Source organism: Halichoerus grypus, chromosome 9 (genome assembly GCF_964656455.1).
Source record: "Halichoerus grypus chromosome 9, mHalGry1.hap1.1, whole genome shotgun sequence".
NCBI classification, from domain to species: Eukaryota; Metazoa; Chordata; class Mammalia; order Carnivora; family Phocidae; genus Halichoerus; species Halichoerus grypus.
The window spans coordinates 765,339-792,724 of record NC_135720.1 but is presented as its reverse complement, the minus strand read 5'-3'; the positions used below and the strand labels follow the sequence as shown (position 1 = coordinate 792,724).

Genomic DNA, 27,386 nt, shown 5'->3' with positions numbered 1-27,386 from the left:
GTTGTATAGAATTTCATAACAGCTGCCGCGAACAGTCTGAAGTCACATTCACAGGCACGGCTAAACCTCAGAAACGGAATCCTGATTATTATGAAAGGTGTGTTGCATTAGCAAATATAAACCATGGATAGGAAGCAAACACACCAATCTCAACACGAGGAAAGTTACAACAGCCAAGACTGGAAGCAGCCAGGTGTCCACGGACAGACGAATGGATAAAGAAGATGAGGTGTATATATATACGGTGGAATACTGATCGGCCATCAGAGCAGATGAGACCTCGCCATGTGCAACAAGGATGGGCCTGGAGGGTATTATGCTAAGTGAAATAAGTCAGAGAAAAACAGATACCCTATGACCTCACTTATATGTGGAACCTAAAAAAAGAATAACAACAACAAAACAGAAACAGATTCATACATACAGAGAATAAACTGGTGGCTGGCAGGAGGGAGGGGCGGGGGGGCAGTGGGGGGATGGGCAGAATAGGGGAGGGGGATTATGACATATGGGTCCCGGGGATGGGAGTGCAGCACAGGGAATACAGTGAACAGTACTGGGTACCCTGGAAGGTGACAGATGGTAGCTACACTTACCATGGTAAGGAAAAAAAAAAGCAGAGGAAAGAGGGGGTGGGAACTGGCCCAGGAAGGCAGGCCACTAATTACCCCCATAATGTTTTATTTCTTTAAAAAATTTGAAAACGAATGTTAACATTTGCACAGGGAGTTGTGAACAGGTGTTCCGTCCGTATATTTAGCACGTGCGTGTGTGTATGAAACATTTCCTGTTTTAACTTCACTACAAACACAGTAGGATCGTCCCACATAATATCGATCAGATGCATTGCTGAACCACGGTAAGAGTTCCATGTTCCGAAGCCCCGGGGCCTCTCGTCACACCAAGGCCCCCGCGTGCGGCACTGCAGACGAGCTCTGAGGAGGGAGAAGCCCGTCCCTCGGCTCTCACCAGCAGCTTGCGGTGAGGTGATTCAATTTTGCACAACATGTGTAAATGAAAACCCTCTATTTACATACGACCCAGTAGGAAACACGGCTCCCCCCGACCATGGAGGGAAAGGAACCGAAGAGCAGGCTACGCACCTTTGGATCTCATCCTTGCAAGTGTCGACATGGTACTTGAGGAGCTGGAGTTCGGGGCCCGAAGACGACAATATAAAAGTGTCTATGTAATAAAACTGTGCAGACCGAACGGGCTTGGAAAACACATCTTTGCCCTGGAACATAAATCAGTAATCACGGCCAACGTAACAGAGGCAGACAAGACACACACGGAGACTCTTTCCTATCAACCCACACATCCACTCTAAACGTGGACACACGTCCTTAGAACCGGTTCACCATTTTGTTTCTTCTTCCCGACTACTTCTGAAAGATGTCACATGATTAAAATGTTTCTGTAATGAGTATTTTGAATCCCAGCCATTTAAAAACTTTAAAATAAAATTGATACTTGGCAGTGAGCCTATTAAGTAGTGAGAATTTTATTAAAGATAAATATTAACCATGGAACACAGTTCTGAGGCGTCAGCGACATGTGGGAGACGACAGTGGCAACGGCCCTAAAACAGACCCGTCCCCTTGAAGCTGCTCCCAAACGCCTTGTCCCGGAGTCCCCGGTCTGAGGACTTCCCTTCCTGGCTAGTCTTCCTAGGACCCAATCCCCCTTCCACAGTAACACCCGCAGGAGGTAAATGCTAACCACAGCGTGGGCAATCTGCAGTCCCCCCGCTCCCGACCTGACTCGTGGGGGCGCGGCCCTGTGGTCACCTCCCTCTCCCGCCTCAGCTGTGACGTCATCACCACCGCCCTCTGGTCTCTCCCGTTGTCTCCAAACGGTCTCCCCTAAGCGCGTGGAAATGCTCACAGGTAAGGGTGCGTGCGTGCGAGTGCACACGTGTCCGTGTGTGTGCACGGCTGTCACACGTGTGTGCGCATGACACACGTGTGAGTGCGCACGCGCACACACGTACGAAGATGCTGACGCACTGACCACCGTGGGTGTGCGTAGCAACTGCGGTTCACCCGTTTCCCACGCTCCCGGTGAGGGTACCAGCCCGGGCCCCATGAAGGCGCTGGCCCGCCTCTGTGACTGCCGGCCCGGGGGCCGCAGGGCTGGGCACTGAAACCCGTAGCCAGCGCTGGGGTGGCCCGTTACCGCACACAACGCGAGTTCCGCCCCACGGAGTGACCACAGCCGCAGCGTCCCGTCCCGGGAGGCAGACAACAGCCACCGGCCGTCATGGCTCCAGCACACGGCGCTCACTGCCCCGTCGTGACCTAACGGAAGACACAAACACAGGTGCCCCTGGGACTTTGACCCCGCAGAACGCGGCTGCTCCGGGAGCAAATCGCCGGGCCAGAGGCGTTCCCAAGCCATGCTGGCAGCAGTGAGCCCAAAGCCCGAGGATTCCTTCAAAGGCTCAGTACGGTTTGCGAAGGAGGTACTCCAAAATGCATGTTTAAAACACGCAGCTCAAAATTATGTGTGCGTCTGTGCTTGGAAAGAACATAAACTGTAGAAACACAAAACGTAGCATTGTAAGAGGTAGGAAGTCTGTGGGCTTCACAACGACGCGTCTTCCAGAGCCCTTGCTCTCTCAACACTGAGGAAAAGGCAGAAGGATTCGCTGCGCGCGGCCACATACGGTCCGACTACCGTTAGGGCTGCCGGAGTCCGCGGCGCCGCCAGCGACAGGCTGCGTGAACGCAGCCCACGGGGCCCGCAGCACACGGGGGTGTGCAGGAAGGAGATGAGAAGTAACAGTCAGGCCCATCACCGGGTCGAGAACACACCGCTTACCTGCTTCTCTCTTCCTATCGAAACACCAAAGAGAAGCTCTACCGTGCCAACCGCAGTCTGTCCTTGGGGCGACCTCTGTCGCCAGCACCACTGGCCCTGACTCGGCAGGCAGCGAACCCGCGCCTTCTGGTGTGACCCCTCCGCAATCTCGCAGTCAGGATGTCGGCTCACTGACTCAGGGGGGCGGGCCCAGTGATCCAGTGCTGCACCCTCTCCTATTCAGGGGCGCGTGCACTGCTGTGGGCCGGGGCCTGACCAGCCAGGCGCCGGGTTGGGCACCCAACGCGGTCCATCACCTACCGCAGTCGCACACGAGGTCAACGGGACAGCCCGTCCTTGCGCGCGGGGTGCCCGTCCCCCGCCTGCCTCAGCTCCACGCGGCGCAGAGAACAGACGCACACCCCTGCGGGAGCCGGACGCTCTACCACTGCGCCAGGCCGCCGGCCAGCCCTGCTCCTTCTCACCGGGCGCCGGCTGTCTCCCACGCAGGCTGACCTCTGCATCCTGCCTCCATCAGAGGTCCAGGAGGCCGCTTCAAAGGGTCCTGCCCCTGCTGCCACCAGCCGCGCTGGGAAGCAGAGGAGCCCAAGGACAGGCAGAGCCAGGCCGCTGGGGAAATGAAAACCGTGGGCTTTCTGGAGTGGAGAGGGCCAGAGAGGGCAGGCTGGGGTGCGAGCGCCCCCCGCACGGCACAGCTGGGGAGTCTGGACGGTGCTGTACCACACAGAGCACGGGGACGGGCCCAGGGACCCCAGCGGCACAGCAAAGCCGCCTTTCCCTGCGGGCCCCACGTCTGGCCCGGATGGTGGAGAGGGGACCCGCAGACGCGGCAGCGCATCCGGGAACGTGCCAGCCTCCGGCTCAAGCACTCTGTGACCGAACGTGCACGGAAGCCAGTGCCCCCGTGAGGACATTCTTGCTGCGTCCGGACCACCGCAGAGGAGACAGTGAGGGGCCGACCCGCCAGAGAACCAACACGGAAGAGGTGGAGAAGGCAGCAGAGATTTATAGAGTAGGCCCCGCAACCCAGGACAACCAGAGCCGGATTTCCCGGGAAATAGCTCTGCTGCCCTCTGGTGTAGGTTTCTGGGAGTTTTACCAGAAGGACGGAGGCCCCAGCGCCAGGCTGCAGGCCTGCACCACGCTGCTTTGCTGAGAAGCAGCAAGGCCGGGGGACACCAGGGACGGCACCTGTGACGCTTCACTGCAGGTCAGTGTGTCTGAGAACCCGCGACCACCCGCTAGCGTCCCAGGTGCTCTGGGCCCGGCCGCAGGCCCAGGGTGAGGGCGTGACAGGTAGGCGGCTCTGCCTGTTCGGGCCTGGCACCTGCAGATGCACCTGTATTCCCAGCTCAGTGGCTCCCTTCCTCGACATCGCATAGGGGAGCTCAGACCGCCACCGCCTCACCCGGCAGTGACGAGGCCGACAAGCCACGAGTCAGAGGGACAAGCGCAGTGAAGTCACCACCATTTAGCTGGGTGTAATTCTTCCCAATTAAGTGGTGATCCACTGCAGTGGGGACACCCTCCTCTGTCCTGCCAGCCCTCCCTGCTAACTAGTATTCTGAGCCTGGGCGCCCAGACAAGGTCAGCTGAGTTACCAAAGAAGGCCGAAGTGCTCTTATCGCAGAAACCCTAAACAGGCACCCCTCTGCTGACCCCCAAACATCACCGGGGCATCGATGAGCCCACCCAGTGCAGCAGCTGGTAGGGCAGGGACAGACCTCTCTGACTCCGAATGAGAACACGACATGACCTTCTCCTCCGAGCTCCAGCCTGCACACAAGCAGCTGGGACCGCAAGGCCTGGCGTGGGGACCCCAGTTCCAGCCGGCCGGCGTGCCTAGCGGGGACCTCGGCTGGGCTCCTCCTTCCTCCTCTCAGCTCGGCTCCACGCTGCACACACTGCCTTCTCACTGAACCACACTGACGGCCTCGCACCTTGGATGGCAGGTGCCCCTGCGGCATGCACACTGCAGTGATAAACCTCAGGAACAGAACGAACAGGACACAAGACACATCTGAGTCCTCTCCTTCCCTGGGGCCAGGGCCTGGCCTGAGGTGTGTGACCCCCGACGCCACAGAGAAGGAACGCAGGATGGCAAGAGCGTGGCCGAGATCAAGCAGACTGAGAACTTAACAAACACCAGGAAGCAAGATGTTCTGAGCTCAAGTCCACCCTTTTTTCAGAATTGGTTTTTAAGCAACTCAATAATATTTAATAAAATCTTAACTAAATTTAATCTTGTGAAGGGGCTGGCCCCAGAATTCCACTCTTACACCCCTCAGCCTTGGGCACATCCTCCTGCAATGTGCTCAGATCTGTCCACCCGTGTCCTCGAGCATCTGCTCTGTGCCCAGCACTCGCTGAGGGACGGAAGCAGGGTCCCCACAATGCTTGTGCTGGACAACAAGGTGTGATGGGCGGCGTTCCACATTCAAAAGCACAAACATGAAGCCCTTATTGAATTCAGTGCAGTCGTGACCACTGGCTTTCAAGCTGGGATGCACAGCTGGCTGTCTCTCCTGGGACCCAGTCCTGAGTTCTCTAGGAGGGGTTTCTAACTTAGCATCTAATTTTAACCACAACAAAATATCCAGATTATACTGGCCTCATTTGTCCTAGATTGTGATGAATATTAAAGCGCCCATTTTCCTGCTTTTTGTGTCAAGTGTGGAGAAAGCAATCGTATTTTCAAAGTTGAACCATATGACCAGTAACCCAGCGGTACAAGGCGGAATGGTGTCCTAGAACAGGTGGGGTGGGTAAGAATGACACTTTTCCCCAAAACACAAACAGGGCACTTTTTTAAAAGGCAAGTTTGAACATCTCCTGCATTATCTGAATTCAGCCACAAGCCCTATTCCTGCAATAAAACAGACGGGAGAAACATCCACATCCAACATAATTGCCATTTCTATCAATTGTTGAGTGACAGAAAGACACCCAGGCGGAGTCCCGGGCACATGCAGGTGCCTTAACAGGAGCCTTCAGAACGACAGTTTGAAGCCAGGAGGAGCCACGGAGCGTAGGGGACGATGTGGCTCCGGGCCGGAAAGCCGCCCTCCAGAAGGCCCCCCATTGCTGTCAGGAGGCCCGTTGTAGACCCTGGAGGTACCCGAGTCTGGAGGAACACTGTGGAGCATGCTCCTGCCCCCCTCCACCCACCATGTCTGCGCCTCACCCCCTCCGCCAGGTGCCCCCTCCTCTACTTCACAGAAACACTTGGACTGGTAGCATTTCTGGGGTTTTTTTGTGTTTTTGTTGTTGCTAAAATATCTACCAAGTGTGAGCCTTGCAGTGAGGGGCTCCAGGAGCCTGACCGAGAGTGGGGGTAGCTCAGAATCTGTCAGGAAGCTACAACAGCAAGACTTCCAACACCTCTGCCCTCATCTGAAATCTACTCACCCGAGAAACATCCTCACCTCGTTAGTTTATAAAAGTATCTGTGTACAAACCCTCCTAATTTTCCAAACGTGCTTTAGTCATGTCCGTAAGATCTGACTTTGCCCCTCCCCAGCAACTTCGTAGAAGCTTAGTTCCCTGACCATGGGGCACTGCGACAGAACCCCTGCAGCCTGGCCTTCCTGGTTACACCCCTTCTGCCCAGTTTAGTGGGGCCAATCTGGTTTGCTAAACCTCCATGCAAGCCTTAGTTCTAGTCCAGTCTGATCTTGAAGAGAAGAGCAATTGATACCCAGGACCAAAAGGAGACCCACCCATAAATGTATAGTAACTAAAATTAACACACATCATACCTGAAAAAACAGCAGGTGTCCCAGTGAGATCAGCGCGGAAGACCAGCGTGTGGTTGGCCAAGCCGCAGGCGAGCCACCGTCCGTCCCCTGCTTAAACACGGTAAGAGAGAGCCCTGTAAGACCACACCGTCCGTCCCCTGCTTAAACACGGTAAGAGAGAGCCCTGTAAGACCACACCGTCCGTCCCCTGCTTAAACACGGTAAGAGAGAGCCCTGTAAGACCACAGCTCACAGGAGTACACTTGCAACAGGTAAATATAGAATCTGTAGTTAACTTGACGTTCGTTTTGTCAGGTTGTGAGGGAGCCTAAAACAGCACTTGCTCAATGGCTAACCACCATACTTTGAGGGTCCACCAGGTGGCATCCCCCAGGATGTCCTTTAGAGAGGACCTGGGAGTTAGGAGCCACAGGGCTAGTCAGAGTCAGCACGGGGTTCTGAACCCAGAGAACCCTAACCCCCAGGGCACCCTGCCTCCCATCAACAGATTTTAAGACACATAGTATTCAGCTACGCAAGAATATTTAAACCTATCCCTAACACAGGGCAGAACTAAGTTACAGACACCCCCCCATGATTTTCCAACTCGTGGAGCTCCTACTTTATTTCTAATCATATCATACAATCACATGATCATAAATAAGCAAGACTCTCTCACACCACAAAGGTACTTTACTGATGATACTATGTATCTTATTTCCCAAAATCACTCAAACATGCTTTGGCTAAACTTACATGAAAAACGAAGGGAACTTAGCATAGTTGGAAGTAATGAAACCTGCAGGAATGCCCTCAAAATGCTGAGGGGTGGCCTTCTAGCCACCGGACTGAGGGCAAACACATCTTCTCACCTCCAGGTATGTCTAGAAACCAGAAACAACGTGTGCTTCTGAACAAAGAGCTCAGATCGCAGAGCCACCTGGACGGGAGCTGCTCCCCACTTCCTGCAAACTCACTTAGGAAAAGTGCTGAAGGCCCAGAAAAGAGTCTGGCAGAGGCATTTCAGCGCGCTTGAGAGAACATGGCCGTCACCAGCCCAAGACGCACTGGGCCTGCAGGAGAGGCTCCATCTGAGGAGGGATGGTGACCACACAGGACACTGAGGTAGTCCGCCCTGAGTGGTCTCCTCCACCGTCTGCGAACCAGCCCCCCACCCCCTCGCGGCTCCCTCCAACACTACAGAGGAGAGGGTCACACACACAGCACAGAGCTGGCCGAGCCTCCAATTCCAAATCCAGGAGCTCCCGTCTCCAGCAGCGGCCGGCGCGAGCGGGAATGCCCTAACGCCAGTACGCTCAAGGGCAACGTGAGCTTTGATTTTAATCCAGACTCAAACAATGCCAGAAAACTTCACGCAACCAAGATTTTTAAAGCTCTATTTACGACGGGACAGTGGCAGTTGAGGGAGCCTCGGAAACACAGCGAAGGGCGGCCCCGGGCGCGGCGTACCTGAGTACTGGACGCAGCTCGCAGCGGCCGGCCCGTGCGCGAGGACACGCTGCTTGTGGACTTTGGTTGGCGGAGAACTCTCCAAAGGGTATTCCTCACTGGAAGGAACATCAGAAAGATGAAAATCGAGAGAGTTCAGAGTGAGATGAGAAATAAAACAACGGACTAGAAATGGTGGATTCTCCCCTATTTACATGTGCAATTTCATTCTATCCAACTTAAATATATATAAATACACACAGAGCCATGAATAACTCTGTAAAATGCACTTCCGCTCCATTTTCAGTACAAACTGTCAAGGATTGCTCATGTTCACCATACACTGAAGTGACTCTGTGAGGACTGGCGAGAGAAGACATCCTGCACTTCCCGGTCTCGCACTCTCTGTGGGCGGCCATCACACTAAGTTCTCTAGTAATCTACAGATGGCTTATATCTGCCGTGAGAAGAACCACATCCCCAGGCTGTGAGCCAGACCATGGCGGCTTGCGGGAAAGGACCGATGGCCGGGACCCGCGCAGGGGCAGGCTGGCTGGAGTGGGTCCTCCCACTGAAGGCATCCATCTCTTGAGGCAAAATCTCCTCAGTGTTCACGTTCAGCATCTGGTTTGGCAGCCTCTGAGCGGCAGCAAGGCCACGGGCCTCCTCCCTGGTGCCCATGTGGCCCCCACAGCCCTCCCACCTCAGCGGAACCACCTGTCACGCAGCGTTGCTGCGCGCTTCGGGCAATGTGGAAAGGCGCCAGGCACACAGCAAGGGCAGAAAAAGAAAGTAGCTGTGAAGACAGGCTGTTGTAAAAGCTGGAAGTTACTGGTGACAAGTTACACATTTATTCACACCTTTAGAGGCCGTACAAGCTGGAAAGACTGGCCTTGCAAGCCTGCCCCAGGCAGCACCATCCGTCCAGAGTGAAATCTGGTAGGTGTTTGGAGGAGCCTTTCCCTGAGGAACACTGGCCTGTGTCCGGGACGTTGTTTGGGGTCCTCCCCTCACTGAAACCCCTCAACAGAATGCCCCCCAGGCCAGAAACCCATCAAAGACTACTGGCTCTGTCTGGAGAGCTGGGTTCCCGTAGGAAAAAGTCACCAAGAAGATCAGAGTTGAGCATGGCTCTTGGTGCTGCATTCCGTCCCCAACCACTGGTCTGAGGATCACAGGGTCTGAGGGCACCTGCTGGGGTCACGACCCTGCCATCCATGACCCGCTGATACAGGAGCAGCGGAGAAGGGCAGGAAGAGCATCAGGACGTAGGAGAAACGTCACAAGACTGGGTAAAACCAGCATTCTCTGTGCTGTGGACGGGAGCAAGTGACATTTCAACACCACAGCCTGGAATCTCTGTCCAGATGAGGTCATCTCCAAGTGTGGGATGGGGAGGGTCCTGGAGGGCCCCCCACACACCTTCCCATCCAGGAACATGGGGCCTGGGGACCGGCAGGACTGGCCACAGTCCCACACACGCTGTGCAGCACCCACGGGACAAAAAGCACGTCCAAGTCCATGCGCTCAGCTCGGGCCTGTAGCCCTGTAACTGCTCACATTCTTCTGTCCAGTTATTACCTAACAAACTTATCAAGAATGACCCATCATCGACCACAACACTTTCTAAAACAGAATTTTAACAAAAATTAATATTCCTAAGTTGTTAAGGTGGTAAAGATAGCAACCTGCCTGAAAAAGGGTTAATAAGGAAGAACTGAATGTGACCAAAAGGGCATGTATTTACAAGTGATGCACGCACACTGAAGCACATGTGCCCATACATACACGCAGACTCACAAGCTCGCACACCCATTTGAAACAAATTCACTTAGAGTATTCAAAAGGTCTCTCCAAATTACACATTTACTTCGGGCAAACTAGTAACGTACCACCTGTGACGGGCCCTACGTGGTAAAGAGCGGTCACCGCTGCTCCTGGTGTTGGTCTTTGGTGAGAACAGAGTTACGCTGTGGAAAGCAAACACGTTACCCTCAAAGACTACAGTTCCAAGCTTCTTAAGAGACCTGTATTTGCAGCAAAATATACATATATATTTAAATATATTAATGCTTCAGTGCCCCATGCTGGAAATACACTGAACATTCAATTACTTCAACTGTAACCAACTTCCCTCCCACTTACACATCTGCAGTGGCATTCTTGGGACAGTGTCTCCTTTTGGAGAATGAAAATAAAGGATCACAACAGAAATTGAACTGCATTTACAGACGTTATTTGTGAACCTACTCAGAAACAGAAGTGAAATCACTCGGAAGTAATGCTGAATCCTCCCTTTAATAAAATCAAATTATCGAATGTTGGCAGTAGCTGAACAGTACTGGCCTGTTTTTCAGATGAAGAAACAAGACCCCAGAGATTCCGGGACACAGAGTGCCGAGCCCCAGGGGTGCATGCTGGACAGCCACACTCCCACCCCCCACCTGCACCCAAGCCTCTCGGAGCAAGCAGCACACTCGGCATCAGGCCGTGCCCAGAGCCATCAGGACAAGGGGCAGGAGCGGGTGGCCCGGCCGTGAGCCACAGCCAGGGGCTCTGCATTTGCCGCAGGATCCGCAAGACCCCTGGGTGCTGAGGAGGGGCTGGGGCCCAGATGAGGGAGGGTGGGAGAAGAGGGCTCAGGTGTACTGAACCCTACCTCTATGTCCCAACATGAGCGACCTATGAGCCCATTTACTCACTGTGGTGTGGACGCATACCCAGACGACTTCACTTTGCTGTGGAAAACCAGGGGCTGGTCCTTAATGGTGCTCCGCATGGCTGCATAAAATGAGTGTCAAAAGTAGCAAATACTGAACATGACAAGAACAAAGTTCCTTGAAAACAGAAAAGTTCACACAAATGGAATGAGGTTATTACCTATAAACTTAAGAGGTCTCATACCTGATGCCAAACCAACCACTACCAGCAAAGAAGGTCACATCAAGGGCATTAAAAGCATAAGAAAACAACAAGACAATGTTTTTCTCATTCCTCAAATGATACTGAATTGCAGTATGTTCAATGCCACATATTTCAAATACTCTGGATGAACATGTCAGCGCAAGGTGTAAAAAAACAGGCCCCACACAAAGCCCGGTCTGTCTGAAATTCTGTCCACGGGACGCTAAAGACCAGCTATCAGGAGCAATTCGCTCCATAAATCTGTGACAAATACATCTTTTCTACAAACAAGAATAGCAATGATCTTAACTCAAATTCCTCGTTTATACTCTTTTTTATCATAAGATAGAATAATAAGAAAGATAAACCACTAAAACATAATTACATCAGCACCTTTTAATGGCAATAAAACTTATTATCCTATTTTTAACCTAAGTCTTCCACAACACTGCAGACTGATAAAAACTCTGACATTGCATGAACTTACCACAAATATTTATAAATCTCAAAAATTCTCTCAGATGAAATAAAATTCTGCCAGAATTATTTATATTTACATACACTTAATACTTGGTATCCAATAGAATATTCTGTACAATAGTATAAAATAACTTTAGAAAAATGGATAATTGTATAATATTGAGTTATTTTTAAAATAGTTCTTTTTTTTTAAACAAAGAAATTTAGTTCAGTTTCTGACACTATTTCAAACCTGTAACCTGGACCATATTCCCATCAAAAACCAAGTGAAACTAATGAGCAAATCACTAAAATGACATGTATGTGACCAGGAACTGGGGACGCATCCCGGCTTACACAAGGCAGATCCCCCCCGGGGGAGGCAGGCTCCTCAGGGGAGACCTGGAAATAAAACTGTACCCAGAAAACCTCTCTCCACCTCAATGTCAAGTGAAGGAGAAAAAAAATCTCCAAGAAAAATAAAGCCAACAGTAAAGTATTTTCAGGATCAGGTAATAAGGTTGCAGGTGCATTAGTGTATTGATTTTCAGAGGGTCTTGAAATTACTAGAATAAAGTTCATGAATATGTAAATGCATATTATTTAAATAAATGCCTTAAGCATTAAAGTAAAGCAATTCTTCATCACAGATATTTCTTATTTCTATATGCTTTCTGCAAGTAGAGGGATGTAAATTTTTAGAATATAGGATAGCTATAAATCAATCATTTTCAGTAATTTTCCGTACAAATGTTTTTTTAAACAAGACATAAAACCGTCATAAAAAAAATCAACACTTTGATATTTCACCACTCTCTGGATACAGAGAAATTATAATCTCTGTAATAACCTTACTATTTATTTAATTGTTCTTATCAAAGATTTTGTTCTACACATCATTTAGCTGTGACGCATGGTATATCATATACCCCATCTGAATAAGATGATCCATACTAGCGAAAAATGAAAAAAATCCATTTTTAAGGGTAAATCTAAACAAAACATATGCAAGAACAAAAGCTAAAGAAATGAGTTCGGTAAAAAAAGAAGAAGAGAGAATCATGGGTCTCATTTCACAACAGATTTCCGCATGGAGGTGCGCTGTGAAATTATACTCCTGAAATGTAAAGTCGCCCACATGTGGCTGATGAAAGTAGCTGGCCACACTTACAGGGAAAAGACAGATTACATCACTAGCCACGTAACATACAGATTTCATCCCACAAGTAATTCTCCTTGAGTAAAAATATACTTAGAACTTCAGAATATTATTCCAACTGTTAGCAATGTAATTAATATTTGTTAGTCACAAGGTTTCCAAATAATTTTAATAGAAGCATATACATAACATAAAATTCTTTTTGGTATTAAGAAAATTATTCAAAAAGACTTTTTACATTATGCAACAATATGAAAGTACTTAATACCAATTAACTGTACACTTAAAAATGGTTTAAAATGTTAAATTTTACATTATATATATGTTACCACAATAAAAAAAATATACACAAGAAACAAGAAATAAATGAACAAAACATGTTTTTAAAAAGAATATGAAAAACAGACTTTTACCATATCAATAAAGTATAAGATCATAATATACACCTAGTAAAGCCTCTCCACTTTCAGTAACACACGGACATAGGAATGGACAATTCTCTGAGGAAGCTGCTATTTAAATAAGGACTGGTAGCTGACTTCCTGCTGAGCAATCCTCTCAGCTGGGTTTTCAGACTGAAGGGGAGGGACGGGGAGCAGAGAGAGACAGAGCAGGAAGGGTCAGAAGAGCAGGAGAGAGCCGCAGCTCAGAAACCCAGCAGGGGTGATCCAATCCCCAGGGGACCTGGCCAGCAGTGACCTGGGAGGGTGGCAGTCGGGGGTTCTGCACTATCTTTCCCAGAAGGACAGTCAAGGATTTCAGAGGGTCTCACAGAGAAGGGAGGGGACAGCTGGACACAGGGGCCCACCTGGGCAGGAGGAAATCTGTAGGAGAGGAGAGCCTGGAGGTCCTAGCAGGGGGGCACTCCATCCTACCCAGTCCTTCCCTGTCCAGGAGCTGGGTCTCTCACCAGAGATGGAGATAAAAGCAGACCGACTGAGCACCTCTATTGTTTTTTAATTAGGTCAATAGAGGCTTAACAAGACTGATTAGGACACTGAGTTGGTCACTGAAGGGAAAAAAAAAATCATTATCAATGATTCTTACAATGGAAATAAATGGAATGTAATGATGTCTATCATCTTAAAACAGAAGTTAATTTTAAAATCATTTCTTTGTAAAAAGCAACATGTGAATTTGTTTTCTGCTTATAATAAAACAGTAAGAAAAATTTTTGAGGCAATCGGGAATAATTTATATGGGCTGGCTAATACAAGAATTACCATTGGTTTTGATATAATGACGTCACAACTAGGTAAGCAAATGTCCACATGTTTTATAAATGCATGCTGAAGTATACAGGGGAAAAATAACATGATGTTTGAAAATTATTCAGCAAAGAGAGGCAAGAAAAGATTGCTCCCATGATAAATGACTAAGCATCCCTGGGTACCACTGCTCTTCTGGCCACGAGAAACATCAGCATTTTTTTTTTTTTTTAAGATTTTATTTATTTATTTGACAGAGAGAGAGATAGCGAGAGAGGGAACACAAGCAGGGGGAGTGGGAGAGGGAGAAGCAGGCTTCCTGCGGAGCAGGGAGCCCGATGCGGGGCTCGATCCCAGAACGCTGGGATCGTGACCTGAGCCGAAGGCAGACGCTTAACGACTGAGCCACCCAGGCGCCCCGAAACATCAGCATTTTTAAATATTTCTGAATTCCTCTTAATTCTACCCAATTCAGGAAAAGAAACATCTAGCACATTCCCTACCACAAACAGCATGTAAAACATACGTGAAAGGCAGCGAAATGAAGGAACACCGGAAGGGAGGAAACACTAAATTTTCATGCTGACAAACATGAATTCACAAAGTAAGAGAGTGGTGCCAACCAGCACGGGGCCGAAGGGCAGCACCAGCTTTGTATACTGATATCCCAGAGTACATTATACTAACCGGACTGTCTCTGCGGAGCCGGCTGCGTCCTGTTTTCCTCAGCAGGTCTGAAGTGCAGTGGAGAGGTGGAGAGCACATGGGCACTAGGGTAGAGACACAAAGTGCACCAGGAGAGCAGACTCACATACTGGCCTCTTAGCGAGGAAATGTACATTTTAAGGACAGTCCCAAGCGATTAGTAATTCATGTACATATGGGTGTGCAATGTTTGGAAACAAGCTTACTCTTATCCTTCTAAGAAATATTTTTTAATATTATTAATAAAAGTGCTATTTCATAATTTACATTCTATCCTGAAATACAATAGTTTTGCATTAAAATAAACTATGAATCATTTAGTTTTAAACAATATAGAAGCAATACCATGAGCAATCATCTCTTTCAAACAGAGTTAGTACAGTTGGGAGTTTACTAAACTTTACTTTTCTTTCTTAAGATCAAAAGGAACCGAAAGTCCCCCGGCTGGTGAAGTTGCAGGTGTATACCCCACTGAGGAAGACCGTACCGAGGCAGCACGGACAGGTCCCTTCCCGCGCTGTGGCCCCGCTGAGACCTCACCAGAGCAGCAACATGGATTTCCAACAAGGCGATCTTACGGCCACACAAGGACGTGAGCAAGCAGACGGCCTGCACGGACAGTCAAAGTGAACACACAGGACCCCACGGCAAGCGCAGCCTCAGTAATGACATTAGCGGTGACGCTGCAGCTGCACGTGGCACCGTGTGCCCAGCAACATGCCGCCTGCCAACCGTACGGCCCCCGGGGAGCGAAGTGGCATACAGCACAAGCACAGAGAGCTGCATTCTGCAGGACTCACCTTCTCATCCCCGGCTCTGCTCATCACTGCACATGATCCGGCAACTTGAATGCTGAGGCTCCTGAAATCTTCGTTTGCAGCAAAGAGAAACAAACCAGCGCTGCTGACGGGATAAGTGGAGGGAACCACCCACTCACGGACACATCTCTGCACACAGGCCTGTGCTGGGGGCTGGCAGGTCTCGAGCAGCGAGGCCCTTACAAGAGCCCTGCCCCCGGAGCAGCCCCGAGTCACGGAGAAGCAGGCGCCCACAGAGACCACAGACCCCGTGCGCGGTGTAGCCTCAGGGGGAGCAGGGAGAACAGAGCTCCCGGGGCAGGTTCAGGTGAACCTTCAAGGGCCAGCAGGAGGAGAAACGGGAGCTCTGCTCTGGAGGGTTCGGGCAAAGTCCCGCAGGTGATGAAGAGGCACAGTGACTTCCCATGAGGATGGAGGCATGGGCTGGCCCAAGCTAAGAACTCAGACTCTGTCCCCAAAGCGCAGGGGCCTTAAAAGAGAAAGAGGGAGCTTGCATTTACAGGTGACCTTGGCTGCAGTGCACACAGGGAGGGCGGAGGAGGAAGCGTGAATCATGCCTGCATTTCTGGCAGGGGCAGCTCCGTGCACGGTGGTCATGGAACCTGAGGACAGGAACCAGGGTTGGACAGGAGGGTGCCCCAGCTCAGTTCAAACAAGTTGAGTCTGACAAGCTGATGAGGCCGTCCAGTCACCCAGTCACGGTGTTAAGTCTCCAGTGGGAAATACTGACCGGGTGGACTTAAGAATCCTTGGTAGGAGCTTGGGACAGATGCGGGAGTGCTAAAGAGAACAAGTGTCCCTCGGGGCCCTGCACACACATGGAAGATGGGAGGACTGGGGACCAAGGGAAGGGAGACCCACCAAGAGGTAGGAGTGGACTCAAAGCGTGTCCTTGGGATCCCGTGCACAAGAGGCTGCCCATGGCCCGTCTGCACATTCTGATGACTAGGCTTTCTACACCAAAAGGGTCACTCTCCCAGATGCCAGAGAAAAAGATTAATTGAAGTTACATGAAATTTATATCAAAGATGATCTGAACTTTGATCTTACCCTTGTAATGTAAAACGGCTTCCAGTTCAAAGTTTGCCAAGTTAAATATGAATAAGCCAGCTGAGCTTCCAATCCACAAGCATGTGGTATTCTCAGAAGAAAGACTAATTTTAAAGGAAAAAGAGAAAACGTCCAGCTGGTCTCCCTCCTCAGGCTCCCATCCCACAGAGCGCCACGGAGCGGGCCCTCCTCAAGCTCTTGTAGGCAGCCGGCTCTTGGCATTTAGGATCTATAACTATCCTCGACTAGGCTGGTATTTCGGGTTTCCTGGACACCTGCTGTCTGGCGAAGACAAGTACTAAACAACCACAACCAGATCCCAACTCGACTGTGATCTGCAAGGTTTTCCTTTCTCTGAGGCCACAGGACTCTGCTCAGGTGGGCATCCCTGTGAGAGGGGCAGCGTGGCACCTGCAGGTCCTTCCACGCAGTGTCTGGAAAGGAGGAAACCAGCTCAACAGGAAACAGACGAAAGTAGCAGAGCCCATGAAAGGGCAAACGCAGCTCTGCTTTCTCTTCTATTTTCTGATATACAAACTAGATAAACATTAATAAAGGGACCACTAAGCCCCTCTGGCTGTGCCAGACCTGGGACTCTGAGCAGCTCTCGGCGCCCTCTCTCCCACCTTCCTCTTGGTCCCCTGAGGCCTCTGACCACCCTGACTTTCTGGGCTCATTCTCAGGCCCTCGTGCTCCCACAGCCGTCCCCAAGTCAGCCAAACAACTGCACCCCAGGGGAGGAAGCCCAGGCTGATCCTCAAGGAGCTCCAGCGCAGGTCATCTCAGATGCCTGTTCCCGCGCGGCCTGCGTCGAGGGGCAGACCCAGCAGGGCACCTGTGCAGAGACCTGGCCCACAGCACAGCCGCTCCCCTTCCCATCCCCACCTTGTCCAGGGAGGCCAGAGGCTCGTCCCTCGTTGTCCCTAGAGCTTTCTGTACTCAGTAGTTAAAGCCATCATAGTATATTTGAAATGTCTGATGTAGGGCACAGATGGGGGAGGTTTAGAATGAGTTATGATTACATCCCCCTTTACCTTATTACAGAGTCAAGATCTGCCTAGACTTTGGTGAGCAAAATTAAAAACAATTTCATTTCTTTTATCAAACAGACTTAAAAGTAATTGACCAAGTTTACCGAATATGCAATCCTAAAAACACTTAACAGTTATTATTACTTAAACAGACAAAAATACATTGGCTTTATTTTAATCATTCTTAAAAAGTGAACCTAACTTAAGAGGCTTTCCTCAATGGTGTTGGACAAGTTCATCATACTCACCACCCACACTCGGCAGGGAGAACGAGGGACAGATCACATGGCCGCAGCCCCAGGACAGGGAGGCTTGCTTCAACCTCCTCTCCTTTCTCCAAGCCGTCTGTGCAGGGACGCCAACCCTCTTCTAGGAACAGAATTACTGATAATCTGAGCTATGGGATTAAAATGGTCCGGAGAGTTAAAGGCAGACAGTTGGCAGCATGGGATATTGTAGGAAATAACATGTGGGCTAGAATAACTCGATCAGATCATGAGTCAAGGAAAACAGCCAGGCTTACACGCGATAAGAACAAGATTATAGGGACGCCCGGGTGGCTCAGTCGGTTAAGCGTCTGCCTTCGGCTCAGGTCATGATCCCGGGGTCCTGGGATCGAGCCCCGCATTGGGCTCCCTGCTCTGCGGGAAGCCTGCTTCTCCCTCTCCCACTCCCCCTGCTTGTGCCCCCACCCTTGCTGTGTCTCTCTCTGTTAAATAAATTTTTTAAAAAAATTTAAAAAAAGAACAAGATTATAAATGCAGAGTAGTCCCCATACATGAGGCCTGTCAGGAAGAAAGGTGGAGTTCCAAGCACACCTAGACTTTAACTCTGTTCCTAAAGCAGGATGAGGTTCACTTCCTAATTAACGGCACTTACACAAGAAATAATGAAAGCCAAGATTTAAAGCATTAGGAAGAAAACAGATACATTGGATAAAGGTAATTTCTGACCTTCTTTCAACAGAAATAGCTTAAAGCCATCTATGAAAAAAAAAAAAGACACAAACTAAACCAAAAGGAAGAAGAACAGTGATGAGAAGCTTGAGGGCAGCAGGGAAAAGACACATCTGCTGTAAGGAAACTTAAGTGATGGCGCGTGCCCACAAGAGAGTAAGAAGGGATGGCGCGTGCCCACAAGAGAGTAAGAAGGGATGGCGCGTGCCCACAAGAGAGTAAGAAGGGATGGCGCGTGCCCACAAGAGAGTAAGAAGGGATGGCGCGTGCCCACAAGAGAGTAAGAAGGGATGGCGCGTGCCCACAAGAGAGTAAGAAGGGATGGCGCGTGCCCACAAGAGAGTAAGAAGGGATGGCGCGTGCCCACAAGAGAGTAAGAAGGGATGGCGCGTGCCCACAAGAGAGTAAGAAGGGATGGCGCGTGCCCACAAGAGAGTAAGAAGGGATGGCGCGTGCCCACAAGAGAGTAAGAAGGGATGGCGCGTGCCCACAAGAGAGTAAGAAGGGATGGCGCGTGCCCACAAGAGAGTAAGAAGGGATGGCGCGTGCCCACAAGAGAGTAAGAAGGGATGGCGCGTGCCCACAAGAGAGTAAGAAGGGATGGCGCGTGCCCACAAGAGAGTAAGAAGGGATGGCGCGTGCCCACAAGAGAGTAAGAAGGGATGGCGCGTGCCCACAAGAGAGTAAGAAGGGATGGCGCGTGCCCACAAGAGAGTAAGAAGTGATGGCGCGTGCCCACAAGAGAGTAAGAAGTGATGGCGCGTGCCCACAAGAGAGTAAGAAGTGATGGCGCGTGCCCACAAGAGAGTAAGAAGTGATGGCACGTGCCCACAAGAGAGTAAGAAGTAAACCCCCCCTTTCCAGCGGAGCATCCGCTCCTTTTGCGATGCGGTGTAGATACCAGAGTGAGGCGTGGCCACGTGGAAGCTACTGTGGGCAGACAGAGAGGACTCCAGCAGAGATGGGGGCCAGCCCAGGTGGGCTGGGGGCCTGGCCCAGGACAACCATCAGAAGCGGGGAAGCGGCTGCTCTGGGCTGGGGGGGCGCATGCTCTCCTCATCAGCGGACCTCACCCCCTGCACACAGGATGAGCTTCACTGCCACCCCACCCCACCCCACCCTCCCTCACAAGAGCCCCCTGGTGCTGGTGCATGTCTGAGGTCAGATCCTAGACTTCTCCCAATAGGAACTGTCCCTGCCCTGCGCTCTCTTCAGTTCACCTAACACAGGACCCTGGCAGGCTGCTCAGGTGCCCTGTGGGCAGGGGCCGCATGCGCAGGGGCCCCGGGGGAGGGTCTGCGTGATGTTACCTGGTAGCCTGGACTCAACCCTCCTGAAGAAACTCTCTCTCTTCTTCTTTAGGTCAACTCGGGTCACACAACGATAATGATGTCCTTCAACCAAACTGAAGACCCAAAGCTGGAAAGGCCAACAGGGCACAGACCGCGAGTCTGCCATCACAGGGCACAGGTGAACGCGAGGTACAAACCCAAGGAGAAAGATGGGTGTGGTGCCCGAGACAAGCCCCGCAGCCTGAGAGCCTGCTTGGGCCCTTCCTCTGCCCGTCGGACGCTCCCTTGCCCTTCCGGGCAGACACCGGTGCAGACGCGCCCTCTGGCTTATAAACCACTGCCCCAGAGGCGTGTGCTCTGGTCCCCCCGGGCCCAGGCCAGGCTCTCTGAACCCAACACCACGAACACACAGCTGCAAACACACAGTAAGGGCAGCCACCCTCGTCAAAAAGAAAAATAAAATTTCTTCCAAAAATACATCTGTGATATTGTGATTTATAACCATAAATACATGTCTTTGGACTTCCTGTTTCCAGCACAGACCTCTTAAAACCCTAGGAACTTCCTAAGTGTTGAGAGTGACAAATGTGTCTTTTGTTGTGTTAATGAGGTGACTTCTGGAAAGCCCCTTAGGGTGGGGGCAGGTTTCCAGGGGAACCAGTCACGTGATTAGAGGCCCTGAACTTTCAGTCCCACCCCCTGACCTCCGGGGAGGGGTGGGGGCTGGAGGTTGGGTTCAGTCACCAATGGCCAATGGTTTCATTAATCATGCCTACATACTGAGGCCTCCATGAAAACCCAGCTCCCAGGTTGGTGAACACGTCCACCATCCACACCGGGAGGGCGACCCTCCCAAACCTCGCCGTATGTGCCTCTCCATCTGGTACTCGTCTGTGTCCTTTATCACATCCTTTAACAGACTCGTCAACTGGGGGCACCTGGGTGGCTCAGTCGGTGAAGCGTCCGACTCTTGGTTTCGGCTCAGGTCGTGATCTCAGGGTCCTGAGGCCAAGCCCCACACTGGGCTCCCAGCTCAGCACGTTCGGTGGGAGTCTGCTTGGGATTCTCTCTCCCTCTGCCTCTGCCCCTCCCGCTCGTGCTCGCTCTCTCATTCTCTCAAATAAATAAATAGATCTTCATGAAAACAGACTGGTAAACTGGTGAATAAGCGTTTCCCTGAGGTCTGCAGGTCGCTCTAGCAAATCCGTCAAACCCGAACGGGGGGTGTGGGTCCCTCCGGTCTGCGGCCGGGTTGCACAGAACCTGGGGGACCCGCAGACCCACTGCTGTGGTCGGCGTGTGAAGGGGACGCCGTCTCCCGGGCCTCGGCCCCTCGCCTGTGGGGGCTCCAGGCAGACAGCGTCAGAACTGGGTGCAACCGTAGGGCACCCGGCTGGCGTGCCGCAGGCTGCCCGGTGTGGGGGGGACACCGCACGCGTGGGGTGACCCGAAGGGCCAGAGGCGAGGTGTTCCGTGTGAAGGCAAAGGACACTCACACAGGAGCGAGAACTGCATTATTTCCTAACAGGGTGTCTTGCCCAAATTATCTCAACAGCAACTTTTTAAAAAAGAGAACAGTATCCATGCTTTGTGAATACACCTGAATTGCTCACCTAAAAAAAGTAAGTTTTGAAAAAAAATCAAGTTATCTTCAAATTTTTCAAACTGTATAAAGTGGGCTCTTCTGATGGCTGTGGGCGGGCGCGTGTGAGTGTGAGCCCCACCCCGATGCCCAGGCCCCAAAAGGAATGGCTCGACTGCTGGGGTCGACAGTTTCTCCCAGTCAGAAAGAATACAAGGGAGTGTTGGAGCAGAGACCTCTCTGCAGGCGTTCACATAGTCATGATGGTGTTTAGACCTGGAACTGAAGTCTGTGCTTCCCTCACCTGGCCGTTTGCGCATCCCGTCACCAGCTGCCGGCTCTCTGCATCGATGAGGAGACTCAGGAGAGGGGAGGCTATAAACGGAATACACAAATATCTATCTGTAAATACTTAAACTGAAAAGTATCCGAGTTTTACTTACAATATTTTTTTTAGTCAAGTCTGAACTATCCTGAAATAATTTCTTCACCAGGAAATAGAAACCGTAAGTGCGTACACATTCTGAGAACCCGCGTGCGCGGGAAGGTAGCGAAGCTGTCCCACGTGAACGGCCTGGGGCAGCCCCCCGTGGAGGTGGGAGCCTGACTAGCACAGTCCACGCGGCGCCACTGAGGCCCAGCAGCTCCGTCACCCACACCGTAAAAAGCCCTACCAGCCAGTAACCATGACACTTGTAACAGAAGTAACACGTTTATGGGATTAGTCAGGAAAACAGCAATTAAATGATGCCTACTGTTTAAATTGTTGCCTAGAATGTCATTTAAAAGTTATTCTGAATCTAAACCGTCAAGAATTCAGAAGGAAAGTTAAGATAAATGGACATTTAAAGACACCGCGTGTCCTAAATAAACTATAAATGACATCAAAATCAAGTTAGTAATTGTTTTCTTGACAGTCAAATAATAATTCCACAAATTAATTTCAGGAAAATAATTCCAAGGTAATTCCAAGAAATGTGGTTTGTCCCTGAGGTGGATGAATGTCTTCGAGTTGATAAAACACCCTACTCAGCACATGGATGAGTGATGTCAGGAAGGATGCTGAATCTCTGAGAAGTACAACCGTATCTGCTCCAGGTCACAAGCACCTGCACGTTCGCAAAGCTGTATTTCTGTGTGAGTCACCCCAAGAAAGGGGCTCCCTGTGCAGAAGGATGTGCACCAGGAGCATGGGAACACCGGCCAGGAGGTGTGTGGAGACCTACGTGACCTGTTGTAGGGACTCACGGCCAGACACACAGTTTGAGCAGAGGGCACAGGCACTGAGAGCTCAGGGCCGTGCAGAACTTCCTGCCTAAGCACAGCCTCGGATCCACTGGGCAGATGCACCCTGCAGAGGCCTGGCTCCGCACCTGTTCCTGGGGACAGCGGGGAGGGGGGGGGGGGCAGCATGTTTCTTCCAGCCCACCAGTATGCTTTTCAGACTGCAAGCATATGCTTAATTGTAAGTTAAAACCTTCAAGAAATGTACCTGTTAAGTGAATCCTTACAAGGTGTAGATGGGAGGGAGACCCTCAGACCCCCTTGAATGTGAGAACTCCAGCTTAAAAACACACACTGAGAGAATTTGACTCCACAAAGCCCACCGACAAAACAGACATACAAGTTTTTAAAGTTACCTGTTAACACTGACGAGTTGTAGATTAATGATCCCATATGATGATCCCAAACCTTTGGAAAGACACATGTTTCTTCAGAAGAGATATAAATTTTTTTCTGATCTACATTCCTGATGTAGCTTGAACTAATACTTCTACTCGGTTACAAATTAATTCGTGTGAATGGTTACCTAAAGGAGAAAATAATAAAATAGGTATATAAATAATAAAACTGTAGAAACACAACAAAAGATTTCAGAATCATATGGGGAAAAGCTAGCATTCCCAGCAGTAAGGACCTATGGGTTTGGGAGACCCAAGCCAGGGCTGCAGACATCCCCACAGCCATCGACGCTGCCGGGGGAGGTGCACGGCCACAGTCACTGCCGTCTACTGCCAAGGGCGAGGGCCTGTTTCCGGACACGCTCCGGCGCTTTCCAAACTCAGCTCCCATCTCAAAATCCCCATGAGACAAGGGGCACCCTCCCTTCCATCCAGGCTCAGCTCATCTGTCCGCAGCAGCTGGAGGACCTGGGGCTGGGCCCGAGCAAGGGAAGAAGCAGACATTTCCAGATGACCGAGGAAGTGTTCCAGTCTCTCCTCTCCCACCCTGCAAGTGGGTGTAAACCACCCACAACTCTTCTTCCAATAACGTTGCACAAGTCCTCACTTGGTCAATAGGATAAAAATCCTAATGCTAGCTGACTGGGAGCTGGATGGGAACGGAGCTGGCATTTTAAATTAGTTTCTTCTTGGGGCGCCTGGGTGGCTCAGTCGTTAAGCGTCTGCCTTCGGCTCAGGTCCTGATGCCAGGGTCCTGGGATCGAGCCCCGCATCCGGCTCCCTGCTCAGCAGAGAGCCTGCTCAGCAGAGAAGCTGCTTCTTCCTTTCCCTCTGCCTGCCGTTCTGCCTACTTGTGCTCTCTATCTCTCTGTCAAATAAATAAATTAAAAAAAAAAAATCTTAAAATAAATAAATAAATAAATAAATTAGTTTCTTCTTAAGCTCAATTTAGTTCTGATTGAATCCTCTGATATTGGAAAATGGCTCTTCTGCTCTGGGCCCCCAGGAAACACTGCGGAGTAAATTAATGTTCTAGCTCCCCAAGGCCCTGGATTTGAGGAGGAGAGTCCCGCAGCTGACCCAAGCCCACCTGGGAATGTTGGGACACGCCCAGCTGACACCTCTGGCCAAGTTCAGGCCAGAAGTGTGGTAGAAATGAAATCACACGTATGCAGTGACCGCAGACCAGAAAGGCCTGCTCACCTGTGTCCACAGTCCTCTGAAAAGCACCTAACGCACTCCAGTGTCCACGCCCTTACCTTAAAGCTTCTGTCTTCAGACACTGAGATGATGAGATGTGTTTGCCACGGACAGAACTCAGCTGCAGTCACGGCGCCCCGGTGACCCTCCAGCTCAGCTAGTGTAGACTGCCTCTGGGAAAATTTGTGAAGGAAGATCAATAACTGAATGTTCTGGTAACTCTTGTTATTAAGAAGCTATATACATCTCACAGAAAACAGTTTCTGTTAAGCTCTACTTTATGTAACTCCCTTTTCCAAATGTGAAACTACCTGTATCTAAACCTAGAAGTTAAAATTCAGACGGCTGAGCTGGGAGGGGGCGTCAGCTGCCCAGGGCCACGTGCACAGCAGTTTTAGAGACAGAGCGACGTGACGCGGGTCCTGAGCAGCTCCACACAGCGGGCAGGCCGGTCTGCCCGCCCACACCGTGTGCAGCCCTGAGGCCGCTCTTTGCTGCGGGACTGCCCAGAACAGCTCTGCAGCCGTGTGCAGAGCATCCTAAGATCAAACAGGACAGTGTCTTCCTACTACTAATGAGCTATCCTTCCTCCAAAACCCTGGAAACCTACTCTAGCCAGGAAGCCCCAGAAGACAGTGTCGTGAGCCAGAATCACACAGCACAGATTCGGTGACCAGTCACCCCAGCAGATGTCCCTGTGCGACTCCAGGCAACTGGGATCAGGCCTGCTCTTCAACCCTGCGGCCTCCTCATACACATGCAGGAAATATACACATATCTGTATCCACACAGCAACTTAACTAAGGAGTGAGCGCTTAACCCTGGAAGACTTCCAATAATGTAACCTGAAACCCTCGACAAGCTAGCTTATGTCTCTTATCACCAGAAGATTAAAAATAAAAGGTGGGGTCATAATGTGGACAAGAACAGGGATACTCTCCAGGTTGGATGTTAGGAAATGCACGTTTCTACCCCCTCCAATGTCTGTAATATGAGATAGTCCTTGTCTATTAATAGCATTGTATCCTGGAAAACCCCTTGTTTCCTTTCGGCATTTATGGTCATGTGTTACATTAGTTTAAGTGTTCTGTATTCACTTAAAGTCTCTAAAGCCAAGTTCATCAACTGGTCACGTCCTAGTGTTCTGTGGAAAGCACTACACTTCACCAACATGCTGGCAGCCCACGTGCGTCCAGCTACTTTCCCCCGGTAAATCTCACAAGCCTGCTAAGAAGTGTGCGAAGAGTAACAGGCCAGCCATACACGGTCTGGAACAAACAACTGCCACCTCATTTCCTGTCTGCGTGGCTGAGGCCTGGCTCAGGTCCGTCACCTTCTCGTTCCGGGACATCTCATCTTCCTTCCGATGCTGACGGTGCTCAGTGTCCTCCTGGCTCATCTGTGATCCTTCTCCCAACATGAGGCTGGTGAGCTTTGCTACATGTGGTGGGTGCCGTCATGGAATCACTGAATCCCAGGACATTTCCCATCATCTGTGACCTCACTTACAACGTTAGCATTTTGTTATGTGTGAGCCTCAGGTGCACAATTTGGCCAAAAATTGCATGAACGCAGAAATGTACGCTCTGCCCCAAACTGCCTAGCGCACGGTAAGCCCACCATCAATTAATCCTCAATTAAGATTTTATGCCCAACACTCTCCCTAACCCAGATTTTTCCTAAGTAGATACAGAAAATTCCTCATAGGCAAATAGCTTTAACTGCATTCACTTGGCAAACATAAGCCAAGGCCAGGCCTTGTATGATGTCTCCAAAATAAGTCTCAAGCAGAACATGAATTCTGAACAAACAGGGGGCCTCCCTCACACCCCCGGCCCCACTCCTGCTCTCTCATGCCTGGCTGAGCCTAACTGGCTCCCGTTTCCTAGTCAGATGTGAGATTTAGAAGTCGCAGAGCCTGGAAGAGGAGACGCATATACTTAGACCAACTCCAGTTAAGAGATAAGTGAGAAAAGTACAGTTCTTGACAGAAAGCAAGCTTAGAAAAAAGAGATAAACAAAAGCACTGTGCTGGGAGGGCTTGGAGAGATCACCAAAGGAGGAGAAATCGGAGAAATAAATGTTGACTGAACACGCTTGCTTAGCATCCTGATAGCCTGACTTCATGGACTGGTGTCATGATTGATATAAAACAGTACTATCTGATTCAGGCGGCTTTCCAAGTGCAAGATAAAGATATGTCTTCCTTCATTGCCCAGTTAAAAGTACTGCTGATGAGAGGCAGGCGGGGCCCCGCTCAACTGCTAATGGGCAGGCACTGAACCTTACCTCAGTATCCAGCATAAATACTTTCCTTCCAGCACACACTGCAGCCGTGCGGTCATCTGGGCTCAACCTCAGACACAGCACCTTTCCCAGGAGGGTACCCACGACAACCCCTCGAGGAGTTAGCCCTAGACGGAGTTTCAGTGTTAGTGTCAGGTTTTCAACAGGAGTCAACAACCTTAGCATAACTGCAACAAGCCACAGGGAGGCACTGATAATGTAGCTCTCTCCTCTAAAATCACATGCAGAACAACAACGAGCTTGGATGTGACTTTGGCCCCTTGAGAGTATTAAAAACATCAAGTATAAACAGTTCTTCTGGAAGTATGTGGAACGCAGGGATCATGCATCAGAAAATGACTCAGTGTCGTCACAGATAATGGGTCTCTGGGAAGGCTGCATGTGCATACACGTGGGGGTCATACAGAATTGCCCACGGTCCCGATCCTTCCTCCTCCGTGACCAGGCCAGTGAGCTGCTCGGGCTCATGTCAGACAGGCAGAAGGCACAGGGTGCCCATCTGAGCCTCTGGGGCCTCTCTACCCCTATGAGGATGTCTCCCGGCAGGCCTGCAGGTCCAAGGTGACAACACGAGCCAATCCGCAGCCTCAAGCAGGGTCCCTCAACCAACCCACCACCATGCAGCAGGACTCAGCGCCATTGTGGTTGGGCCCTGTCCAGCAAGGCCGTGTCACCAGTGAGACCTCGAACTACAGAAGAGGAGATGTGCACATATCACTGGAGTTCTGTCTTGGCTAAAATCCCATGGTCTCCTTGCATGAATATTCACCAAGCACCTGTGTTACCCAGGCATCTCCCTGGGCACCCGGGACAGATCAGTGAACAAAGAGACAAAGTCCTGCCTTTGTGGAAAGCTTACTTGGGGTAGGGGGTGGGGGCATTTAGACACCGATAAACAGAATAAGTAAACAGGTTATGTACAACGCTAGAAGGAAGTGAACAACGAAAGAAAAAGCAAAGCACAAAAAGGGACCGGGGTCCAGGGTGGTGGTCAGAAGGGCCCACAGCAATGGAGACACTTAAG

General features: G+C 50.6%; 1 protein-coding gene across 4 annotated transcripts in view; it reads right to left on the bottom strand.

Annotated features, from left to right (window-relative positions):
• Positions 1-27,386, bottom strand: part of WDR27 (WD repeat domain 27) — a 112,852-nt gene that overhangs the window by 64,615 nt on the left and 20,851 nt on the right. For all 4 annotated transcript variants that reach the window (XM_078054453.1, XM_078054454.1, XM_078054456.1 and 1 more), the window contains exons 5-20: positions 26,345-26,469; positions 24,115-24,228; positions 22,814-22,865; positions 21,478-21,548; positions 19,610-19,718; positions 17,592-17,727; positions 16,313-16,416; positions 15,245-15,312; positions 14,932-15,053; positions 14,427-14,509; positions 10,712-10,790; positions 9,902-9,979; positions 8,031-8,128; positions 6,582-6,671; positions 2,179-2,300; positions 1,104-1,237 (exon numbers count right to left, since the gene is read on the bottom strand). In XM_078054453.1, coding sequence (XP_077910579.1) covers positions 1,104-1,237; positions 2,179-2,300; positions 6,582-6,671; positions 8,031-8,128; positions 9,902-9,979; positions 10,712-10,790; positions 14,427-14,509; positions 14,932-15,053; positions 15,245-15,312; positions 16,313-16,416; positions 17,592-17,727; positions 19,610-19,718; positions 21,478-21,548; positions 22,814-22,865; positions 24,115-24,228; positions 26,345-26,469 — 1,585 coding nt within the window. The remainder of the gene's footprint in view (positions 1-1,103; positions 1,238-2,178; positions 2,301-6,581; positions 6,672-8,030; positions 8,129-9,901; positions 9,980-10,711; positions 10,791-14,426; positions 14,510-14,931; positions 15,054-15,244; positions 15,313-16,312; positions 16,417-17,591; positions 17,728-19,609; positions 19,719-21,477; positions 21,549-22,813; positions 22,866-24,114; positions 24,229-26,344; positions 26,470-27,386) is intronic.